General features: G+C 42.6%; 1 protein-coding gene across 2 annotated transcripts in view; it reads right to left on the reverse strand.

Moving 5' to 3' along the window:
• MAA3 (P-loop containing nucleoside triphosphate hydrolases superfamily protein) overlaps positions 1 to 15134 on the reverse strand; it is a 121779-nt gene extending 106645 nt beyond the window's left edge. The window contains exons 1-2 of one of the 2 annotated variants that reach the window (XR_015688976.1): positions 14937 to 15132; positions 14677 to 14827 (exon numbers count right to left, since the gene is read on the reverse strand). Coding sequence is in view for 1 of the 2 variants with exons in the window: in XM_087668678.1 (XP_087524804.1) it covers positions 14677 to 14827; positions 14937 to 15068 (283 nt within the window). In the remaining variant the exon portion in view is untranslated. Of the gene's footprint in view, positions 1 to 14676; positions 14828 to 14936 lie in introns of both variants that reach the window. The other variant, XM_087668678.1, reaches the window with a different exon arrangement.
• Between the last annotated feature and the right edge of the window lie 9503 nt (positions 15135 to 24637).

A 24637-nucleotide genomic window follows, 5' to 3' on the forward strand; every position in this document is an offset into this window, starting at 1 on the left:
ACCACGCTGAAATTCTCATCATCCTTTCATCTGCAGACAAATGGTGAGTCTGAGGAAGCAAATTCCACAGTGTTGGATCTTTTGAGGTGCTATGTTTCAGACCACAAGACACAGTGGGAGCAGTATTTGCCATTGGTTGAGTTTGCATACAATAATACGGTGCATAGTTTCACCAGCAAGGCTCCATTTGAGGTGTTCTAGTCACTGTGAGATACATGTATATGAGTATGGTTGTCACCACGGCTCTGAGACTATACTTATGCATAAGTTTTTGGACCAGTTTGAGAGTTTTTGCCTCAGTTTAGAGATCAATTTCTGATTAGTGTCAGCTCAGTTTTTGATCAGTTTAAGAACCATTTATGATCACTTTCGGATCAGTTTTGCATCAGCTTTTGCATCTGTTTCTGATCAGTTTTTTTTACCATCAGCTTGTGATCAGTTTGGAGTCACATTTACAGTCATTTGTGATCAGTTCTCATATCAGTCCATGATCAGTTTATGATCAGGTCATGCTCAGTTTTTAATAGTTTACAGCTGATTCCATGGACAGCCGCATGTAAACGAATGTCATTGCCAATTCAGCCATAGTTTCGGCTCGGTTTATGCTTTACTATGGTTGTGTAGTCAGCATTGTTGAGAAACAAGAGTTTGGGATGCATCCGATGAGTTTCTGGCAACAGTTCTGGACTATTGTTGAGCTTTATAGTATGTTTATGCTGGCTGGAAATTTTCAGCAAATGGTGGGCATATGAGATAGTTAGTCAACAGTGGCCAATGTTGTGTTGACTATGATGCCTTGTGAAAATTCCAGTGCAGTATTGTTTGCTTTGACACATTACAGTGCAATCGAGGACGATTGCAAGGATTTCAAGGGGGTGGTCTGTCACGAGGACGTGAAAATTTGATGCTTTGCTTATGTTTAATTGACATTTGATTGAAGGATTAATCAAATGTGCAATTAAAAGATGCACATGTGTTGCATATGTGAGGTGCAAGCTACTTTCTCATAGTTGAAGGCCGAAGAACCTTGTGAAAAAGATGGGTGTCAGAGGCAAAAGTTGTAACAAGTTACACTTGTTAGATTCTAGGTGAATTTTGGTGTCAGTTTGTCCCTAGGACCATTAATTGGCCATTAAGTGTCAGTGGTGACACTAGGGACTAGGCATTAATTAATGGATTAATGCTTGTCCAAGGGTCAATTAATGCATGGGACCACTTTGGGTTGCAAATGGCCTAGCCAATCAATTTTTGGATGGGCAAGGTCAATTTTCTAGGCATGGATTAAGGGCTGAATTAATTTTCAGAATTAATTAATTTTGAAAATTAATTAAATGGCTGGAAATTGCTGAAAATGGATTACGAAAGCTGCCACTTGGCAAAACTTTCCCATGCAAGTGGGGGAAAGGCTAAATAGGGCTGAAGGGAGAGGGAAATCTCGTTTTTTCGTTTTGGAGCTGTTGGAAAGAGGTGTTGGACTGTTGCTGCTAGGTTTTGGGGCCAATTCCCAGCCATTGGAGACCATTTTGGTGATGGAGATTGCATATTCTTGACCTTGGGAAGCTGACAATTGCTGCTAATGTACTTTCTCCTGAAGATCACAGTCTCTGAAGCTCCTATTGTTGTTGGTGCATCCGTTTGGGGCTGGTACAGTAGGGCAGCAACTGATTTTGATCAGTTCTTCGCGACAAATCTCAAAATTTTCTCTCTCTACAGCATTCTCTCATCTCCTTCAGCCTATGCTCAGCCATTCTCAGCAATTCTCAGTCATTCGGAGGAGATCTCAGCCATTTTTGGTAGGCTGATCTGTAATTTCTGCAGTAAACCCTAATTCACAGCAGAAATTAGGGTTTAGCAGCCACCTTGGGATCCCTGCCAGAGATTGAAGGCTCAAGGGACTGAAATCAGCAAGATAATTGAAGGTTATCAAGGGATTTCAGGAGCCAACCCATCCCGAATTGATTTGGGGCAGCATTTGGCTAGCCAACGGTCAAATTGGAGAAGAAGTCTTGGGTGAATCAAGGGGCAAATGACCCAAAAGGCTTGCTGATCATTTATGACAGCAAGAGCAATTGGTTAGAAAGAGGAGATTGAAGAATCTCAAGTTGTACTCCTTCCAATTAAATGAAAGCTAAAGAAATACCGCAAGGGGCGCCAATTTTGGGGCCAACAGGGTGTCTACTGTCCAAGAATGTTATGGTAAAGTGTGCATTTATTTATTGCTGTAATTAACTCTTAAATCGGGTTATCACCACCCATTCCAAGAAGGAAGGCTGGTTTCAAGATGACTGCCCTCAGTACAAAGCCAATCGAATCTCTGGCCAATTCGGTTTGCATGTAAAAGTTATTAAAATATTGGGCTTCCCCTTTGCACTCAAAATTCCCATTGCATCCTAATATAGTTGATGCATGAACCCTAGGCCACCAAAGAAAGAGGAAGGAAGAACAATTCTCTTATCAACATTTTTCCCTATCACATGAACATCAACATTGTTTGCACCACAAACCATGTCAGCCAAACCTTGGTAAAGTTTTACATGTAACATTTGTTGATTCTAATGACACCATGCAAGCCTCATTACTCAATACTGCAATATCCATCCACCATATGATGGAAACCTCCCTTGTAAACACAAAGACATCTCATGCTCAAGCAACATCGAGAACATCTATAGAGAACTTATGGATGTCAATGGCATCTAAGCCAACAAAGCATTGGACACTCCATCAAACTCGAGAGCGAGCTTGTAGAGCACAATCCCCATAAGATGCGCCTCTAGAAGGGTGGATCGCATATATCAAAGCCGGTCCTATACTTATGTGACACGAAATAAGAAAGACTAAATAGTTTCCTTCAACACGAAATAAGATGCGCCTTTAGAAGGGTGACGGCACGCATAGGTGAAGGAACCTCATACAACATCTGAAGCTTTGCCCAAATCGTGGGATAAGTCTTGCAAGCGTTGAATATCAGAAGAACCTCTTTACAGATGTAACAAAGAAAGGCACAATATGCACGAGCATCATCAGTATCCCATGTGAGCACAGCCTCTTCATAATTGTCTTCGTCAAAATCAGCTCGAAGAGAATTAGGATGCTAAAGATGCTCACAAGCTCCACATACAATGTACCATAACCACTTCTGCGCAAACCAAGCTTTCATAACAGCACTCCATGTGAGATCATCAAGGCCATGTGATTTATCATCAGCAGAACAAGGGGGAGTCATCTGGATAGGATAGGAATAGAAAATAAAGAAAAGAAAAAAAGAAGAGAGAGTACAACTACAGCACAGACTGCACTACAGAGTTCACACGCAATATCTATACACGATGAAACCAGTCTTTCCCTTCGGAAAGGATGGTAATTCCTTGATTAAGTACTTAATTATAACAAGCATAAAATTCACTGACTAAAGCAAGCACAAAATTCACATAAACTGAAACATGCACACTTTACTACTTTAATCTTGGACATTGGATATCCTCTTGGCTCCAAAATTGATACCCCTTGCAATATCTCTTTATCTTATATTGCAAATAGAAAGAGTATAATTGAGATTCTCTAATCTCCTTCACTAATCCAAGTGCCCCTTACTGTCAAAACTGACTAGCAAGCCTCCAAACCAATTTTCCCCTTGGTTTGCCTTGGGATTAGCCTTCACCCTACTCCTTCAAAGACAAACTCAACCCCAAATTTGATATTGGCTAGCTGGCCTCTTGAATCTCCTTGAAATTCCTCAATTTCAACTGCTGAAATTCTAGTCTTTGGCTCTCAATTCTAAACACATATCCCAAGGCAGCTATCAAAACCCTAATTGCTACTGTAAATTAGGGTTTATAGCAAAGATTGATTGAAAGCTCTTCCTCGGAGAGCTCAAACTACTAAAACATGCTGAGATAACTTGAGAGATAGTTGGGAAATGACAGAGAATTATGTAAAGAGAGAAATTTCAAAGTTTTATCGGAAGAAACCCTGAAAAACTGCTACAACCCTACGTAGAAACTGTCATCTACAACTTAGGATCACTAGAAAGACTGCAGCCCCATCCTATATGCTGTCATCTACACCATAAGGACCTTAGGCTACTGTCACCTGCTCCTAGAGGGCTCCAAACTACTGTCACATGTAGGATTGATCCCTAGTGGCTGCAAATCATATCAACCACCTCTCATTGCTCTCTAAGAGCCTCCTCCTCTCTTACAAGGGGTGAAATAGACTTTCACCAACCCCTAAAACCGTTTTTCCTTCTTGCATGGGCAAGTTTTTCCAAGTGGCAACCTTCTATTCCCATTATCCAACTTATTAAATTAAATTTTAAAATATTAATTTTAAAAGTTAATTTAATCATTATTCTAATACTCAAAAATTTAATTTAACCAACCAATAATTAAATTAGCTGAGTCAATTTGTCTTCCAAGTATCCCTGAGTAATTATTAGTCCTTAGACTCGTATTAAACAATTAATTAATGCCTTGTCTCTAATGTCACCGCTGACATTAGTGGCCGATAAATTGATCTAGGCCAAAATCTAGCACCAACTACCACCTAGTACCTATTAGACATAACTTATTGCAACTTTTGCCTTTGGCACCAAACTGATATATTAGGGTCCTAAGTCCCACACTGTGAAATAATTGACTTGCACCTCACATGTGCAAGTCACATTAGCACATTTGCTTTTAATCAAATGCTAAAAAAAGCAATAAAATTTCATGTCCTCGTGACAAATGGTGCACAAAATCTCAATGCTCGAATCAAAAAATTATGCAAAGAAATAGCCAAAAATATATTGCCCACACTGAATGCATTATATGCAAGAATTGCACAACAAAACACGGATTAGACATGCATTGAATACACAAAAAGTCAGCAAAAAATGAAAACACAACCTGCTGAAGCATAAACACTCCCTTACCCCGCAACTCGATGCAATGCACCTCGAGTTGCTACCAGCTTAACCACTCCGTCTAACCCAAAGATTAGACCCACAACAATCACCTTTTTGCCATCCGGTCACATAGACCTCATCTGATATACAAGTCAGGACTCAACCAATGTCCGGGTTCACATTTGGCTTCTCCTCATAATGGGGGCCTTACAACTTTGATACCAAGTGTCACGGACCCCAAAAACCACCACAACATGCCTCGGCACCATAACACATCAAAACATGGCATATCACGCCCCTTGGGCCTCAACATGGCACCCCAACACGACATATCACCATAACGCGACATGGGCCCCCAACATAACACGGCACGGTTTCTCAACTCAACACGGCGCCTCAGCGCGACACGGCACGGCAACGCGACACGGTTTCACAGTCCACCATGATGTCTCCAGTAGGAGTGATTCACAAACCTATAATTAGCAAAAATCAGCATGTAAAACAAGAATCCTAAAATCTAATACCGTGTCAAAAGTGCATGCAGCAGTGGAAGCATAAATAGATGTTGTAATAAACTGCTGAACAAAGACAGAAGAGTAAGAAAGAGAAAACACAGAAGAACACTACAAAGAAGAGGACTCAAAAGAGTGCTCAGGAAATGAAATCCATATACCAAACATGAGAATGAGATGTACAACAATGAGTCACTAGCTCATAGACAATGGCAACTGCTCCCTCTCTCCACAAAACCTCTAGGTAATAATTATCAACTAAGGAAGAGACGTCTGAATCGAATGACATGTACAACAATGAGTCACTAGCTCATAGACAATGGCAACTGCTCCCTCTCTCCACAAAACCTCTAGGTAATAATTATCAACTAAGGAAGAGAAGCCTGAATCAACCAGCATTTAATGCTGGTCAGCCAACAATAAATGCCCAAATACATATCATAATGACCATAGTAAAATGCTTCAAAATGCCTAGAAATATCAAGTATGAGCTATTAAGAAGACTGCTAGGTTTTGCACTGAGGACACACAGAGTGTACGACCAGACAGAAACACAAAGACACAGACACAGACACAGAGGGCAAAACTCAAACCCTAAATGCAAAACTCAAAACTCAAACACAAAAACTCAAACACAAACAAAAGAAGGGAGAGAGAGAACACAACTCTGAAGTGAATGAATGCTGTAAATGAATGTAAGAGTGTATAGTGTGCTCAAGGGCAGAGCAATGTCGGAGTGTGATGTCCACCGAAGACGAATCCCAAGTCTGTGACCACCAGTCGAAGTGTAGGAGTGCTGAATAGTGAATGGCAACAGGCTGGTCACCAAAACGCAGCAGTGTACCACCGATCAGAGGCTGGAAACTGTGCACAGTCTGCTGTAAACAGTAGGCTGAAACAGTGTCTAAGAGTGTCAGGGCCTGCAATGCTGAAAACGCAGGCTGGCTGACCCTCGAGATGATGGACAGCAGGCTGAACAGCAGTCTGAACGGTAGTGTGGGACAGTCTGGAGCAATCGCCAGCAGCTAAGAGCAGTTGCCTACAGCAATGGACAGGCTGAAGATGATGTGGCTGCAGTTGATGATGGCTGGACAGCAGATGGAGGAGGGCCGCAGGCTGGAAACTGGGCGCCAATAGCAGCAGAGGGTGTGTGGGCTCGTGTAACCTGCAAACAAGGATGATGGCTGAATGGAGGCAGCTTGTCTATTTATAGATATGGAAGGGCGCCCCAAAAATTAGGGTTTCCACTAAACTTTCTCATACCGCTCCCCGTTTCAAGATTTCCACTGAACTCTCTCGAACCGCTCCCTGTTTTAGGGTTTTACTCTAAAAGAGCATTTTTTGTGTGTTTTGGGGCTATTTAATAGATTAAGCCAGCCATTGTGATGTTGATGTACCCCAAGGCGTCCCACCCAAAGCAGCCAAGGCATTGGACAAAGGGTGCATATCGGCTGCCCAGTGGCCTACCAAGATTACAAAGGCGATGGTTATCTTACCAAGGGAATCCAAGTAGTCACCCCAGAGAGGACAGGGCATCGGACAAAGGGTGCACGTCTGCTGCCCAGTGGCCTACCAAGCGCTATAAAGGCGAATGAAACTACATTGAACTTTTATGTTTTTTTTTTTTTTTGAATAAGTGTGGTAAATTTTATGGGATGCGGCCAATTGAGGAATAGTGACCCAGAAGATGGGAGTAGGGAGGATACACCCAACACATCACAAAACAGTACAAGCTAACCCATACACTCAGGGTGTCGATGACGAGGAAAAGTAGGTGATGAAATATCCATGTGATAAAGAAGGATGGTGGTGTGGTAACAACAGCCGCCGGTGAAAACAGCTTAGGATCCGCTCAAGTGGTGCTCAGCACAATGAGATGCAAAGTATGCTACATGCTGAAGAATGCTCATGCAACAAGTGCCACTTGGACAGTGTCCCTCATGGGAAAATTGTTCACTTGCCCAAGCGCCCTAGTACAAAGATAATGAAATCATGCAATGCAAAGAGTAAGATACAACAAGGGGGAGAAGCCGATATCGAAGACAAAGTGCTGAAGTCTGTAGAATACCAAGAAGGGTAGGAACCCCCTCTCAACCTGGATGTAGATGCCGAAGAAGGAAGAGGAGTCTGATGTCGGTCTTCGTGTGGTGCCGAGAACCATAAGGAATGAAGAGGAGGAGGAAGCATCCCAGCTAGAAGTCACCGCCATGATAGCATCAAGAGAGATGCTGCACGATCTGCCTCGGGAGGAGAAGCCTCCATGCTGGTAGAAGAGCAAAACTCCAAGGATGATGAAACCATGAAGGAACGGCGTGCATCCCAAGTCTCCAACCCAGGTAGGACTGGGAAAACCTGCATGTTAGCCCTACACTGAAAACAAAACCTACAAAGGAGATCAAAGTCAGCAATCACAAAGGTCAATAGTGAGATGCTCCAAAAACTAAACTAAACTAAAATGAAAAGCTAACTGAAGGAACAAGTGCAAAGATGCAAATGTGTATGTGTGTGTGAGTAAATGCAATGGAAGACTTAAAATGTAGAGACAAAAATCCTATGGGCCCAACTGTAAGAGTGCGAAAAATGAATGCTAGACTGACCAAGGGTATCCGAAAGGACCTAGAGACATGCTAGTCTAAGAAGGTAGCCACCATCACGTACGTCCAATAGTAGGGCTCTGCCAAGGGAACGCCTGACGAGGTGGGGAGGAAGGTGAGATAGATGCATGAAGTGCAACGGGATCGGTACCTGCAGATCAATCAGCCAATTCTTCAGAAGCAGAGAAGGATGGCCGCTGAGGTTGTCCGTATGCCACATGTCCAGCAGTCGGTATGGGGGCTGGAGGAGCAGATGGGACAGCAGCGGAAGGCGTAGCCCCACTGGACTGTGAAGTCGCAACAGTCTGCTGAGACTGTTTAGGTGGAAGACCTTGGGTCTTGGAGCGACACTCCTCATGTGTGCAAAACCAATTTTTCTTAAGAAGTTGCTACCAGATAGGTCTTGATTCTTTGGTTCCATCGGAGGAAGAGGAGTCACCCTTTGATTGGCTTACCTTCGCATCTAGCGAGTTCTTGCCACTGTTGGTTTTCCCTCCCGAAGAAGAAGCAACCAACCCCCGCTGCTCTGAATAAGGCTGTGATGAGGATTTCTTGTGGACTTGATCATGTAGCCTTGGGTAACGCAAGAACTAGCACTCAAACTCTTAGAAGGTTGACAATCGAGATTGGGAGATGATGTGTTGAATGAAATTGAAGTATTCTGCGGGCAACTTATTCAAGAAGAATGTATCCTGATCGTCATCTGACTTTGAAGAGCCAGTAGTGGCGAACTCGGCAAGTAATCGCCTATAGCCAGTCAGCTTGACTTCCAGATCATCCCCTTCCTTAAGAGAGAACTCTTGAAGCTCAAAGTCGAGATTGATGCGCTGAGTACGATCATGAGCCGCATAGCGGTCGAGAAGGTGACTCCAACGCTCTGACGCGAGCGGGAAGTGCTGCAACTAAGAGTGAAACTCAGGAAGCAATGCATGCATCAGCTCAATATTGGTTGTAGCATTGCAGACTCTCCATTAACGGATGTAGTCAGGGTGAGCTAGTCGAGGGTCCGACATAGGCTCTAGACCAATGACGAGGTCCCAAAGACCTTGAGACTCAAGCACTTGTTGCATGAAATTTGACCAAGTAGTGAAATTTGACCCGTTAAAACGTGTCTTATTTGTAAAGGCATTCTTGGCCGTTGCGACAGAAGTAGTAGTGCTCGGAGATGGATAGTGTGAAAAAGTGTAGTGGAGGTAGAATGGGAGAGTGGAGTACACTTGGAAATGGACCCCAGAGTACCCACCAAGCATGCGGATAGTGTGCAAGGTGGATCCATAGGTAGGGATGGGCTGACTAGGCATGGGCATGGTAGCCACATGAGGAACCCAAGGAGGTGGGATGGGAACACTCAGAGTAGAAGATGGGAATCCCTGCGTAGGTGTAACCCAAGGAGAATGTGAAGACGCACCATAAGCTGAGGATGAAAACCCATGCGTATGAGTGGTCATGGGAGATGTGAAGCTGGGGATAGTGAGGGGAATGCCCATCACAGTCGACCCAAGAGTTATGGGTGTGCTCATTTGCTGAAAGGTGAGAGGCACTGTGTTAAAGGATGGCATTCTCCCTAACGAAGTACCATGGTACAAAGAGGTAGAGAATGGGGTGAAGAAGGAAAAGGTGCTAGGAGCAGAGATGGTAGATCCAACCCCTAGGGTGTGTGATATAGATATGGAGTATAATCCAAGATTTTGGAAAGATGATGAGAGATGATCAAGGTGTGATATAGAAGAGGGTGGGATGGGAGGAAAGTGAGAAGTGTGTGTAATATGCTCAAATGAAATAGAAGCTGTAGATGTACCTGAATTTTGTCTGCTTCGTGAGCCCCCTCTATTGAAGTTTACAAACGCAAAGCCATCCAGATCCTGTACCTCAAAAGAAGAAACAGGTGAGGGTTTTGATTCATGCAACACAAAAGAATTATACAAACCTGACATTGGACCTAGCGGAGATTATGAAGATGAATCGCCAGAAGTTCCTAATGCCATATGTCCTCCATAATCGGAGAGGTGGCCAGCCTCACCAACCGGTCCGAATGTGGTAGTAAAACTGGTAGGAGGGGTGTAAACATCACCGTACTTGTTACGATAGTACTCCTCAAAGTCCTCCTCTGTCATGTTAGTGAAATCTGGTAAAGGTGGATTATCGTCCTCCTCGAGTCCATAATGCCGTCTCAGGGCCTCCAATGATGGAGAAGCCTAATAAGACATCATAGGAACTGAAGGTGTCTGGGACATTGTGATTCAGTTAAAAGTCGTATTGTGTGCCTTGCACAAAGATGAGCTCTTCAACAATATCCGCAGGATACTCTTTACAAGAGTACCGGCTCTGATACCATGTTAAGAAGACTGCTAGGGTTTGCACTGAGGACACACAGAGTGTACGACCACGACAGAAACACAAAGACATAGATACAAACACAGAGGGCAAAACTCAAACCCTAAACGCAAAACTTAAAACTCAAACCCTAAACGCAAAACTTAAAACTCAAACCCTAAACGTAAAACTCAAAACTCAAACACAAACAAAAGAAGGGAGAGAGAGAACACAACTCTAAAGTGAATGAATGCTATAAATGAATGTAAGAGTGTACAGTGTGCTCGAGGGCAGAGCAATGTCGGAGTGTGGCGTCCACCAAAGAAGGATCCCAAGTCTGTGACCACCAGTCGGAGTGTAGGAGTGCTTAATAGTGAATGGCAGCAGGCTGGTCACCAAAACGCAGCAATCTAGAGGCTGGAAATTGGTAAACGCAGCAGTGTACCACCGATCGGAGGCTGGAAACTGTGCACAGTCTGCTGTAAACAGTAGGCTGAAACAATGTCTGAGAGTGTCAGGGCCTGCAATGCTGAAAACGCAGGCTGGCTGACCCTGGAGATTATGGACAGCAAGCTGAACAGCAGTCTGGGACAGTTTGAAGCAGTCGCCAGCAACTGAGAGCTGTCACCTACAGCAATGGACAGGCTGAAGATGATGTGGCTGCAATCGATGATGACTGGACAGCATATGGAGCCAGGCTGCAAGCTGGAAACTGGACGCCAATAGCAACAGAGGGTGTGTGGGCTGGTATAGCCTGCAAACAAGGATGATGGCTGAATGGGGGCAGCCTGTCTATTTATAGATGTGCAAGGGCACCCCAAAAATTAGGGTTTCCACTAAACTTTCTCGTACCGCTCCCCTTTTTAGGGTTTCCAATGAACTCTCTCAAACCGCTCCCCGTTTTAGGGTTTTACTCTGAAAGAGCATTTTTAGTGTGTTTTGGGGCTGTTTAAGAGGCTAATCAGCAAGTAATGCATATTTTAGCTCAACATGAGCTAGACTCATACATGAGCTAACCAAATCGCTAACAATTACATAGTCAAATCCTTTAAGCTTGTCATCACTATTGCAGCATGGTACAACCATTGTAGATGAGATGAAAAGAAGATAAAGTAAGGGAAATGATGGGCATAAGCACTTAAAATGAATAGCCCACCACCAAGAGTTCAATAATTCAAGCAAAAAGAGAACATTGCACACAGAGAGAGGAACAAAGTTACATATGTAAAGAGGGTATGGTGATAGAAGCACAACAATCAATGCAACTAAACCATCCCTTAAGAGTGGTCAAAGAAGGCCAAAAAACACAAACAAACTGAAAATGCAGGCTGAAGGAATTGAGGCCCACAAAATGAATGTGAATTGACTGCACATAACAATAAAAAATCAGCAACTGACATGAAAAGTCGAAAATGATGGCTGGACAATGATAATGCAGGTTCCAGCTGTGAAAATGCAAATACAGCACTGAGAAAACAGGTCATCTTGATGCTGAAAACTCCAAGCCTGCTAGATCAAGACAGCAGCAAAACACAAATTTTAGAGCTGACTATACATGCAGTCAAAGCAGTCAAACTTGAAACAATACTTGCACACCCCAACCAGCACCAGATTGAAGATTCTTGGGCTCTGATACCATGTCAAAAATGATGTGGAGCAGTGGAAGCATAGAGACAAAGCTGATGCAACTGCTGCAAACATAAATTCTAGAGCTGTCCATACATCCAATCACACTTGAGACAGCGGTCACACACCACAACCAGCATCAGAATGAAGTTTCTTGGGCTCTGATACCATGTCAAAAAAAAACCATGTGGAGAAATGGAAGCAAAGAGCCGGAGCTAATACAACTGCTGCAAACACAAGAAAGAAAAGAAACAGCAAGACCACAATGAACTCAAAGGGAATAGACTTGCAAAATAGAATCCATATACCAAGGCTCAAGAGTGTGTACAAAGGCACGAGCTGTGGGACAACTAGTAGAGTATTGCAGTCTCCCTCTCTCCAACAAGAAGTATTCATACCAGATGAACGACCAAGTGGAGGAGAGAAGCAGCCATTAGATAGGCCAAATAAATACAAATAATACAATCAAGTCAGCTGCATTGAATAAGCCATAAATCAGGTCTACTGCATTAAATGCACCAGACACACTACGGAAATGCCTTCTGCCAATGAGCTCTCTAACCTAGAATATGTACAATTGTCAATGCTAACAAATCCTTGGACTTTTCATTCTCTTATCTTGCTCTTTCTTTGGTTTTTTGCTTTTGGTAGCCCCTTATAGATGTATAAACCACAAAAGTGTGATTGGTTGCCATTGCACCACCTACACCTATCACCTTATGCCAAGCATCTTGCACCAAAATCATTGATACAAGCTTGATGGTATCCCAAACCTTGGAGGTGAGAAGATTGGTATAGAAGAATTGTTGTAGAAGACATCATATTTGGGAAATGGGACATCTGACACCAAAGTCACAACCATATCCTCCAAAGAAACCTTTTCGCTAGGGGATTGAAGTTAATTCTAAATCTCCTCCATCTTGTTGATTTGGGGTGAGTCACATACAATAAGTTGACATGATTAGTCATGAGATGTGCAAATTTTCTAACTTGGCAAAGAGATACAACCTAGGTCCGCACATTTCTTGTAGAGCAAATTTAAGCTCCACAAGTGAGAATCTCCCATAAATCTTACAAGTCAAAGGTATCAAGGATGCACTCCACCTTGCATAACCACAAGGCATACTTGGAGCCATCCAACTACTACTCCTCAGGAGTGAAGATAAGAGAGGCACCTGCACAAAGGGTGCCATAATAGCAAGGGGAGGGCACTCGGTGCCACCAAGGACAAAACTCAAAGCAATCATGGGCAGGAGGAAGACGGATCACAATTTGAACCACACTCTAACACCTATATCTCTTCATTATTCACAATGATCCCCTCAATCTCCACACTCTAATGCAATCCCGGTTCCTCTCCTTTGGGCATGGGCAGGAGGAAGCCGGATCAGAATCTGAACCACGCTCTAACACCTATATCTCTTCATTATTCACAATGATCCCCTAGATCTCCATGCTCTAATGCAACTCCGGTTCCTCTCCTTTAGCAAGAATACCATGTGAGAGTGCATAACAGAAGTAAATCATGAACACGTCAACAAAACCCTCGGGGAAAGGGGGGGGGAAGAAAACACAATAAGATAAAGAACAATTTTTATTGAGCTGAAAGAGAATGCTGACTACAAGACTACTACAAACAGCCCCTGCATGCTGCTGATCTGTGTCAATGAGGGCATCAAAATGTGGCAAAAGGATGCTGAGATGGAAAGTGAAAGCCGAGAGAATGAAGGCATGAGAATCTAGTGATGATCAGCCCTGAAATGGGGCAGCAGTGCAAATAATGGACAGGCTGACTGCTGCACAAAGGGGGTAAAATCCAGCCGACCTACAATCAATGTGAAAGCTGAAACTGGCCGACCTGATGTGCTACATGGCATAAGTCACAATGCAGCCACAAACTGTGTGCCATGACTAGTGTGAACAAAGCTAGGTGAAATGCAATTGGGTTGGAAACTGAAGTGCAAATGTGTGCAACCGAGGCAAATAGTCAGAGCTTGTCCATCTCCATCAGAGACCAACAGAGCTTGCAACCAAGAGATGACATGCATGAAAAACACTAAATGCTAACAAAACTGAAGGCAATGGAAGAGCCTTTGTGTAGATGTCTACCACATTGTCCGCTATGGGATAGTAAACAAGCTCCAACTCCAAGTCTTGGATGTGTTCATATCTTCGCATGAAAGAACTCGAGATGAAAACTACATAAGAAACATGGTGAAGTACGAAAGAGCCAAATCAATGACCCAACCAAGGACATGTACCTAGTGACATCTGTCACTACATGTAAGGTGTGTTGGGACAAGCCCAAGAGGAGTAATGGCTAGATGAGATGCCTGAAACAAAAAAGGCTCTCTATATCGCTTGGCTCATATGCAACTGAGACGAGGTGCTCAAAGGCACGTCCCAAAACCCGGTAATCCCTCAACCAAACGTGCAAAGCTGGCCTGTCACAAGGCCTCATAGTGCAAGTGGCCATATCAAGTAAACCATAAAAGGCCCAACTCACAGGATGATCTCACTAGAAGGGCCACATCCTCAACCGCACATCACCCCAATTAATTAAGACGGTAGCTCGTTGACACACACTGTGCACAGCAGCAGGGAATTGAATCATTGACCTCCAATATTCAAAACAGATCGTGGCTGTGTATAATACGCATCACACATAGTGTCTGAACAACGAGAGCACGTCTCCCATCAGATACCCAATCAATATGTAAGAAGCTCGAGACAGAAATTTTACCTTCTTCTTCGTCTCCTCTGCAAATCTGAGCCTTGATTTCTTCAAAGAGGAGAGGCTCAAACACAGCAAGGTACTCCTTGACATCACGGAAAGTCAGAGGAACGCTCCTGAGGCCATCACTTCCCTCCTTCTTCCTCTTCTTCGAGCTAGCCTGCGAGAAACAAAAAAAAAAACAAAACAAAACAAATAAATGAATAGAATTTTGCCAAACACAGTGGCAACACAGTACTCCAAAGCTGTGTTCATTTTTCCTATCTAACCTTCACTTCAGAGAGAAGCTTGAGGTAATCCCAGCTCAGAACGAACTTCTGAAGGCGTGTCTGCAGCGATGAGACGAGGGAAGCCTTGTCCATGGTGGCGTTAGAGCTGCTGCCTGCAGTCATGGCCACCATGGCGCCGTGTTCCTGGCTGAGGGAATAAAAATGGGCCTTCTTAACGTTTTAATTTTAAGAGTCCCTGAGAAAAAAAAACGTGATTTAAAAAATGTGGATTGTAGACAGATGAATAGATCCTCACAGGGTAGTCGGTGGTCATGTAGAGGAGTTGTTACTGTTTATTTACCCAATTAAGAAAGTAGCCGCCCACTATTACACATCGTGTCCTTGCTGCATTCAGCTCAACGTTTGGACCTCGCTCAAAGGGCTCTAAGGAGGTCCATCGGCAGCAATGAGGCAATGGAGGAGGCAATAGTAGAAGGTTGCAATGGAGGAGAGGAGCACGCTATTCAATCTCATAAAAGGAAGAGAGATGATGCAGCCTCTGCCTCTGATGAATCCAAACGAACACTATCAAGGCAAGCAACAAAACTCACAACAGGAATACAAATGGCAACTGGAAGACAAGGTCTCTAATCTCTTAACTGAAGCACTCTATAGGAACATGGAAGAGAGACGAGAGGGGTGGCCAAAATAATCATTCTTGACTCAGATAAGGTCTATAATAACATGCTTCACTTCAACTCTCATGGGGTTCTTGTCTTCTTTACTAGGAACTGCCTAGAGCCATGGAGGTGGTTGGATGGCTCATTGCAATCCATTAGAGGCAGGTGGAGCAATTTTTTTACGCTGGCAAGGGATTCTATGAAGTTCTTTTCAATAGTAAGGAAGCTACATGCAAAGTTCTAGATCAAGGGATTTACTTTTGGGGGATGGATTTGGTGTATATCACTGCCTAGAAGCCACTGGCATTGGGAAAGGAATCACTGCACAAGAAATGCCCGATTTGGGTTGAAATCCTTGACTTACCTACTTATTTATGGTGCATGTTGCCCGATATTGCCAATAATTGTGAAAATCACTATAAATTCACCACTTGGCAAAGCCACAGAAACTATATGTGTATCATTTGGAACCCTAAGGAGGTGCATCCCAAGTTCCTGTACTTGGATATCTCACACATTGGTGAGCTACAACTCCATCTAGTGTGGAGCAGGTTCATAGGTTTATGCCACAACTTTGGCAAACTTTGGCAAATGGGGGCACCATGTCAAAGAATGCCCAAAGTTGTCAAACAAGGAGGAGGGTGATAATCAATTGTACAACTCATCTTGGATGGAGGTGGCTAAGAATAGCTTATCTGCAAATAGAGGGAATGAACAAGAGGGTTAGTGGGGAAGTGATGGGGAAGGCTGGTAGCAAGTCAAAGGCAAGAAAGGTAGGCCTATCTCCCAACAAACTAATGCTCTATACATAGAGCCTACTAATCTTAACCAACACTATGTTGAGGGGTTTTGGTTGAAAGTGGCCATTCCGAAGAGCTCAAGAAGTAGGGCCAGCTCATTTGCCCAACTCAACAAAATTCCTCTAGAGGAGTTGGCAAAGGAGTATCTAGGTTTGGATGCCAAAATTCGTTTAGCTTTAGATGGTGGGTATAAAGATCAATTGGCCAATAAGGGAAATGACTAGTTTACGATTAAACTCTACTCACATTACAATGCAAATGGAGAGAATAAACAAAACAATCCACCTAGTGATTTGGTTCCTAAGGCGCTTGGGGTAAAAAGTGTTGAGAAATAACTAATGATGTATGCTCCAGGAAGAGATGTCCTGAATCCCATATGCATAGTGAGGATAGTGGAGAAGCTAGAAAGCTATAAAGACATGTACTTGGTTCACTTTTCAATGCAATGCAATTATATTTTGTTCTTATAGTTTGTAATCCTATCCACTCAAGATTGTGTTTATGAGTCCAAGCTAATCTATCTTGGAACCTAATTCACTTGAGTGAAAGTCTGTGTCTAGTCATCAGTCTTCATGTCTCTTGCTTACGAGTTCAAGCCTCCATAGCTAAACTGTATTCAAGATCCATGTTTTGTAACAAAAAGGAGTGAGGAGTTCAAATCTCTGCCCAATCATGCCAATGGAGAAAACCAATGGACAAATTAAGATGGCAACTATCAAATGCAAGGGTCTAAATGGAGGGGTCAAGAGACACTTGTTCTGGAGTTGGGTATTTAAGCATGACTTTGACATTGCCATGGCACAAGAACACAAGCTTCACAAGGGGGGGGGGGGGGGCGGGGGGGGGATATTCTTGGCAGTTACTGAAGGTGCCTCACAACAATCAAAATCATTTAGAACCCATCTATGTTCTTCTGGGCCATCCTAGCCATCACAAATACATGGGATGGTGAACCTCTTTCACTCATCAGCATCTATGGCTTGAGTGATAGGAGAATAAGGAAGACACAGTGGGAACAATTGGCTAACATAATGGAGGGGGACTATCTAATTAGGGGAGATTTTAACACGATGGTGCACCACAAATATGCCTCCATAGACTCGATAGTGGCCAATGGAGATAAACTAGCTTCCTAGTGCTCGATGGTGGACAATGGAGGCTTGGTGGACATTGTTGACTACCTTGGCACACAGCATGCTTCTCTAACATATAATTCTCGTTATTGGTTAAGGCTTGACAAGTCATATTCCACTCAGGTAGATGAATGGCTCCCCATTGTTACCTTGTTAGGGACCAATGTCAATTGTCTTCTTTCTAATCACTTTCCAATCATCCTAGAGTTGCATCTGGTTGAGCCATGTAGAGAGGTGGGTAAACACATGTGCTTGATTGCCAACCACATGCACTATGGCTACACTGCATTTCAATACATGCTTCTAGGGGCAGTGGCTAAATTGGAAGATGATTTAAACAACCAAGATCATGACCCTTGGGGGGATATTGGTTAACTCAATGCAACATGCCATCACCCTTCAGGGATTTTGGATTACAACCAAGAAAAGAAAGGTCGTGGAATGGGCAAGGATCATGGTGACTAATGTCTCAGCTATGGTGAGCCATAGGCCTCTACTTCAAGAGGAAATCAAATACCTCACTAAGGCACAAAAGATCCAAAATGCGGCCCTAGAAAGAGAGACGGACAAGATCAACCTTTTGTTTAGTAGAAGGCTAATGTTGGACTCGGACTGCATCTCCCCAAAGTTTATCAAAAGTCTACACAAAAGGAGGAGAAGGGATAGCTTGTCAACCCTCCAACTAGATAATGGGCATTGGATATCCAACAAGTAGTAGGTGGTAGAGCATATTTTGCCAAGCTATACCATGAGACACTGGGCAAAGTGAAAGTTGATGTGATACAAAATTGCTTGATGCAATGCCTAAGGTTACCACCAAAGCTAAAAGTAGTAGTTTGACATGCCTCTTCACTACAGAGGAATTAGAGGAGGCTCTCAAGAATCTAGAAAGCAAGAAATCTCCAGGCATGGATGGGATAATAGTGGAATTTCTTCATTTTAATCGGGAGGTGTTGAAGCAGAGCATAAGTGCCATGATTATTAAATATTGGGAAGTTGGGGAGTTCCCAAATCATGGATGAAAAGCATTATTACATTGGTTCCCTAGCAAAGACAATGTCTACAACTAAAGGATTGGAAGCCAATATCCTTGCTTAAATCAGTCTATAAAGTTTGCAAAATCCATGGTTAATAGGTTTATGCCACTGTTGGGCAACCACATTCACAAGCATTAGTTTGGGTTTATAAAGGGCAGAAGCCTCACCGACAATGTCCTCAATGCCATGATTGCAATAGAGTGGGCTAAATCCTCTAAGCAAGAGTTGGTGTTGCTTCAACTTGACACTGAGAAGGCCTTTGATCGAGTTAATTGGCAATACATTGAGAGGGTCTTGGAAAAGATGGGGGTTTCCAGTAAGATTGTGTGCCTCCCAAGACTTATGCCCAATCGAGCACAAGCTAGCATCTCACTCAATGGCCTTCTTCTAGATCCCTTCCACATTTCTTGTGGAGTTGAGCGCGATTGTCCCCTACACGCTCTACTATTTACAGCAACTACTCACCCTCTATTTTGCACGTTGGATAAACTAGTTGAAAAATGAGAACTTCAAGGCATCCATTATAGGGGCAAGCAACTCTTGGGTCAAGGTTTTGTAGATGATCTCTTAATGGCCTTAAAGGCCCAAAAAAAGGGAATTTGGAGAGGGCTACGTGGATCTTGAGCATCTATGAGTACGCAGCAGGCTTTGTTATCAACATAAGCAAAACCAAACTAATTTGTTTATCAAAAGGGGAGATACTTAACCTTCAATGGGAAGAAAGTCTAGTGGGGAGGGGAAATCTTTTCAAATACTTGGGAGTACCTCTTAGGGTAGACACCCTGAATCAAATAGGTTCTCTTGGGTGCTTACAAAGTTCAGGAGAAAGTTAGTAGTTGAGCATCAATCAACTGGCCATTTCACATTAGACTTAAGATACTACACCACTTCATCTTTCCAATTCTCACATTTTGCTTGCCATTCATTGGGTGAGGAAAGCAAGAGCAAAAGCAATAGGCTACCTCCTCGATAGTGAGGAGATGGTGAGTCATGGTTTGGCTTGGATGAATTGTGCTTTGTTTGGAAAAGCAGTCCACCATTACAAAGATTATGGTGCACCCATGGGAAAGGCTACTAACTTGACCTCCATGAAAACCCATTTTCGAGAGTAGTGCCTCACATTTGTCAATATACTCATTTAGTAAAGACAAGGACTTAATCGAGTATGCATAGTCGAGATGCAACTTGAGAAGTTTTCCAATTATTGTACTCCTCTTTGCATGCAAAGTACGAATATGAAGATTTCTAAGAGAAATTGAAATAATGGAATCTCATATGTCTTTTATGTTTTTAAAGTTATGCAAATCTATAGAGTCTTTAGTTGGGGCTCTTCTTGCGCGGTGGAAGCTGCTCCAATCTTTAGACCCAACACTTTCCATGCAACAAACATAAAGATATTTTGCATTTGTTCCATTGCATATTCTAAGCATACATTTGATAGTTTTTAAGTTGACACTCATATGCCATTCGGCGAAAAAATTACCAACCCTCTGAATCATAATATTTCATCTTTAATTTGAGACTTAATAATGTTTGGAATACTTGTACGAGTCAACAACCATTTCAATGTTTGATGATTCTCAATTGGTACTTGAACTGCTGCACCAACCCACCAAATCTCCATCTTGTGTACCGTAACTTATGCACAGTTGCTTGACCCCCACCATTGTTGTAGTCCAATACCTTGTCCATGATGCAAATGTTGACTCTTTCCATCTTTTGTCCTTTTTGAATCTGTGCTTCATCTAACTTCAATGCAAACTTCAAAACACTGTGACATTCCTCTACTGTGAGTTTATACATGTGGACCATTGCAATCTGCACTCTTCTTAGATCAACCCATATAATGTTAAACACATAGTATTCAAAAATATTTTTTCTTTTTAGATTTTCATATGGCATAGACCCTTCAATATGAATGTATTTCCAAAAAACATGTGGAATCTTATGATTCATAACAGTCCTTGCAACTGATACTACAAGGGCCCAAGGCAACCCAAATATACTTATTCTATTACATTTAAGGTTTTTAAACCATAATCTAGAGATAGCATGTTAACCTTTTCAACCACTACCCACGGTATCACATGTCTTTACAATTTCATTTGGTTTTATTGTGTCCTTTAAGTCGTTTACCAATTCTTTAAGAGTTGGGTCTCTCAAATCCACATTCTAAGGTGACTTAAGAATCCTCAAAATATCTTTCTTATTCACGATCTCCTTTAAAAGATTGATTCTTAAGAATCTATTGGAGTTTCCTTCACGCATGTTAGCTTGTCTTGTATTGACTTATTAGCATTTTCCAAATGTATCCATTAGCTCAAAAATGCTTGTTTGTGGAATTAATAATACTTTTCTCATTTTGTACATTTAAGCCATGTATGTGCAAGATGCAGAGCATAACCTTGTATGATAGCCAAGCATCCTATTATAACCTTCTCCAACATATCTTATGTAGTCATGAATATTGAAAGAAGGAGGAGGTTTACCTATGGAAGGTAAATATTTTCATCCATCTACAAATCTATATGCTTCTCTCATTGTATTCGTCACAATTTGTTAGTACTCGATAATGTATACTTCTCCAAGATGTATAAATCAGATCTAGTTGAATGGTAAGTTTATACTTGTATGCACTTGCATTTGTATTACTTGAAGAGGTATTGCTAAACACTTTCGCAAATCAACTACAAATGAATCTCACAGTGATAAGAAAGTAAGTGCAAAGAAGAGAATGGCAAAAGAGGCAAAAGAGAATGGTGTGTGAAAAGAAGATGTGGGAGCAAACAAATGCAATTTTGGTGCAAATATATAGAAAATACAGAATCTCCCAAGTTTCAAGACAAAAATGGTTGAAAAGGTGACCTTGACATAAATTAAAAGATGAGAGTAATTAATAGTTGGCCCCTTCGATGAACCAAATATTCTCTTATTAATCACATCCGAGTAATAAAATTTGGCAATTTCATTCTTCTAAAATCTCGACTAATTAGCAACTTAATCATTTTCTTAGAAGTGCCTTTTTTGAAGCTTTTTTTGCCCTAATGCTACAAATGTTGGCTATGTTTGATGCATGTGTTATGTTTGAAATTACTCTAAAATTGTTTGTTACTAGTAGGTCATGGCTTGGCTCATCTAGTTACAAGACCCTCAGATGACTCACCTATGTTTGCATTATGAGGCTAGACATTCACTTTGCAATCTCATAAATGACAATAGTTATGCATAGGCTAAACACATACAAGCAATTAATTTGATTTTCCTATATTTAATTGGCACTAGGCATGTTGGTTTGTTTTATATTCAGGGTGCAAGTGCCAAACTTGCATATCATTTTTAATTTAGATTGGGCTAATTGGTAAGACACATAAGCATCCCCACTAGTGTTTTTTAATTTTATCTCTTGGTAATTTATGTATCTCGTAGCTCACCCTGCTTTTATCTCTTGGCAATTCATGTATCTCATGGCTCACCCTAGCCATAACTAGCCATAAAGCTCAACACATGGTAGCATTTATACTTGTTACTAAGTGTGTTTGTTTTAAGTGACTTATGGTAGCTAGCTTAGGCATTAGACAAAAATACTCTGCTAACATCTTCATTGATATTCAGAGTACATTGATACTTGCAAGGAACCCAAATTTTTGTGCTCAATAAAGCACATTTTGGTGTATATCATTATGTCATGGAGACAATCTCTATAAGATAGATTAGCTTAGCTTATGTTTTAACATATGTCAACACTGCAGATCTTCTCAAAAGGCTCTACAGAGTTCATCGATTTCATCTTCTAATATGGGTTCTATGTTCTTTACGTGCTCTTGGGCTTCTCTCACCTATTCCTTGACCTTATATATGGCTTCAAGCTAGCACTTCGGGTTGGGGTATTCCCCAACCTTAACACTTCCTTTTTCTACAATCTTCGGAGCGGATGTTTCTGCCTTTGCATCTGTGACTCTTTTTCCTATGGATAGTGTTGTGGCACTCTCCGTCTTAAGCGTGATCTTTGCCTCGGTTCTCTTCTTCCTTCACCTACGGATCTTTTTTCCTATTGAGGCTGCATTTAGGTTACTAGGCCCTAGCGGTGTTATGCCGGCTTGCTTTGTATGTGCTTGGGTCATAATATGCAACGGGATGGGCGTAGCCTCTCTGTCGAGTTTTTCAACTCCAAACAACCCCAATGGCATTGATGGCACGATTTGTGAAGTAGAGGATGGTTTCCATCCAAGGTAATTGGCAAAAAAAATGGGTGATTCCGCACTCTGGGCATCTGAGGTTAGCCTTCTCTCTATTGGCTTGCTCCTTCTTAGGGCAGTGAGAAGAAATGTGTCCTCGGTGACCACAAGTCCTTGGCTCTTGCTTTTGCTCTCCTAGGTCTCTACCCCTACCTTTGCCTAACGCCATCATTGACACTGGCCAATAGTCCATGAGGATGGGGTTCCCTCTTCGTCGTACGAGATGTAAGGGTTCATGTATGCCTCCTCATTAGTTGGTTCCTCCACGTAATGGACTGGAGCATCGCTCGGTGGTGGGTGGGTTATGAAAGGTCTAGGTGGCCTAGGGATGCCTGTGGGATTAATCTCCATTATAGGGATTACCAGTTTCACATCGTTAGGTGTTGGAAGAGCCAATGGGGCTCCCCTTCCTAAGAAGTTTGGTGGCCTATTCCCTAGGTATGGCTAGTTGTATAGTTGCAAGTATGGAAACCTCCTTGGTAGCTTGCAATGCATAGCATCATGGCTGATCCTTTCGCAATTGGCGAAAGGTTGGGACCTAATGTCCTAACATTTAGCTAGGAGATTATTTCCTCCACAATGCATGCACTGGACATGTGGGCACGTATGTCTCCTCACTATCTCTTGCAGTCTTGCTAGCTCCATCTTCATCTCTGCTAGTTCTTGGCTTTGTTCAACACTTTTCCCTTTATCTTGGATGCATGGAACTAATCGTTCACTAGATGTCGTGGTTCTCTCTTGGGATATGGAGTAAATATCGTCTCAATTCGAGTTCCTAGAGCTTCTCTCTTTGAGCTGGTCATCCACTCGTATGGCCTCTTCAAAGACCCTATCTAGCATATCTCAGCAAGCTTGAGTTGCCCACCAAGGCCTTGTAGAGTTCCTCGCTGCAAATTCCATTTACGAAGACTGAGGAGATTGCTCTCTCAGTGGATCGTTCATTAGTTAGGGATTCTGTTAAAGAGACTCTGCACGTAAGTAACGTAATCCCTAACATCCTCATTGTCCTTTTGCTTGATGTTCATCAACTTAACTATGAGATTGTCAGAATACCCAGCCTCAGAGAACCTCTTGATGAAGAGATTCTTTAGGCTCTCAACGTTGTTATGATCTACCGTGTCTAAGCTAGTGTACCATAGATTCCATGCGTACATATATGCGCAGGAAGGAAATGTTGTCTTCCGAGCGCTTTGCTCCTGCTATGGTTTCCTCTGCCCCCTGTCCTCAGCCCGCCAGGAAAATGTATTCGGATCGTCCAAAGGGTCCCCCTGCTAAGCTGGCTTTTGATACCAGAGGCAACGTCATTACCCCGTGGGACTGTCGTTATCCCCATTCCAACCCCAAGCCAGCAGATATGCCGTCTACTTTCAAATCTGGTCCTCAGAACTCTTTTGCGGTGTTGGCGGATTTCTTGGACGAGGGAGTCCTGGACATTCTCGCCGACAAAGTCAAATCGAGGCAAGCTGTGCCTCGTACCTGCTTTTGTTTTGAATACACATGAAAATAGCCACGTGGAATGTGCGAGGAATTTGTTCTCGCCACAAGCAACATGCCATGTGGACTGTATTGTATGAGAATCAGTGGGATGTCCTGTGCGCTGTTGAGCACAACAGTCACGGTGAAGCCGGAAAAGTTGTGGATTGCCATGGCTTTCGTTTGTTTTATGCAAGGACACAGGCCATGCATTATTCGGGTGTGCTCATGATTGTACATGACAAATATCAGCCTGTTCTTATTAAAAATGATGTTCATGGCCGCTTTTTGGTGATTGAAATTTTATTCAAAGGGGAAATCTTATGGTTACTTGGCCTCTATGCTCCGAATGATTCGTTATCTCATCGGGAGCTTTGGCAGACTTTGCAGACCTCCTTGTCAC

This window comes from Lygodium microphyllum, chromosome 26 (genome assembly GCF_053477565.2).
Source record: "Lygodium microphyllum isolate KBCC chromosome 26, Lygodium_microphyllum_v1.1.10, whole genome shotgun sequence".
NCBI classification, from domain to species: domain Eukaryota; kingdom Viridiplantae; phylum Streptophyta; class Polypodiopsida; order Schizaeales; family Lygodiaceae; genus Lygodium; species Lygodium microphyllum.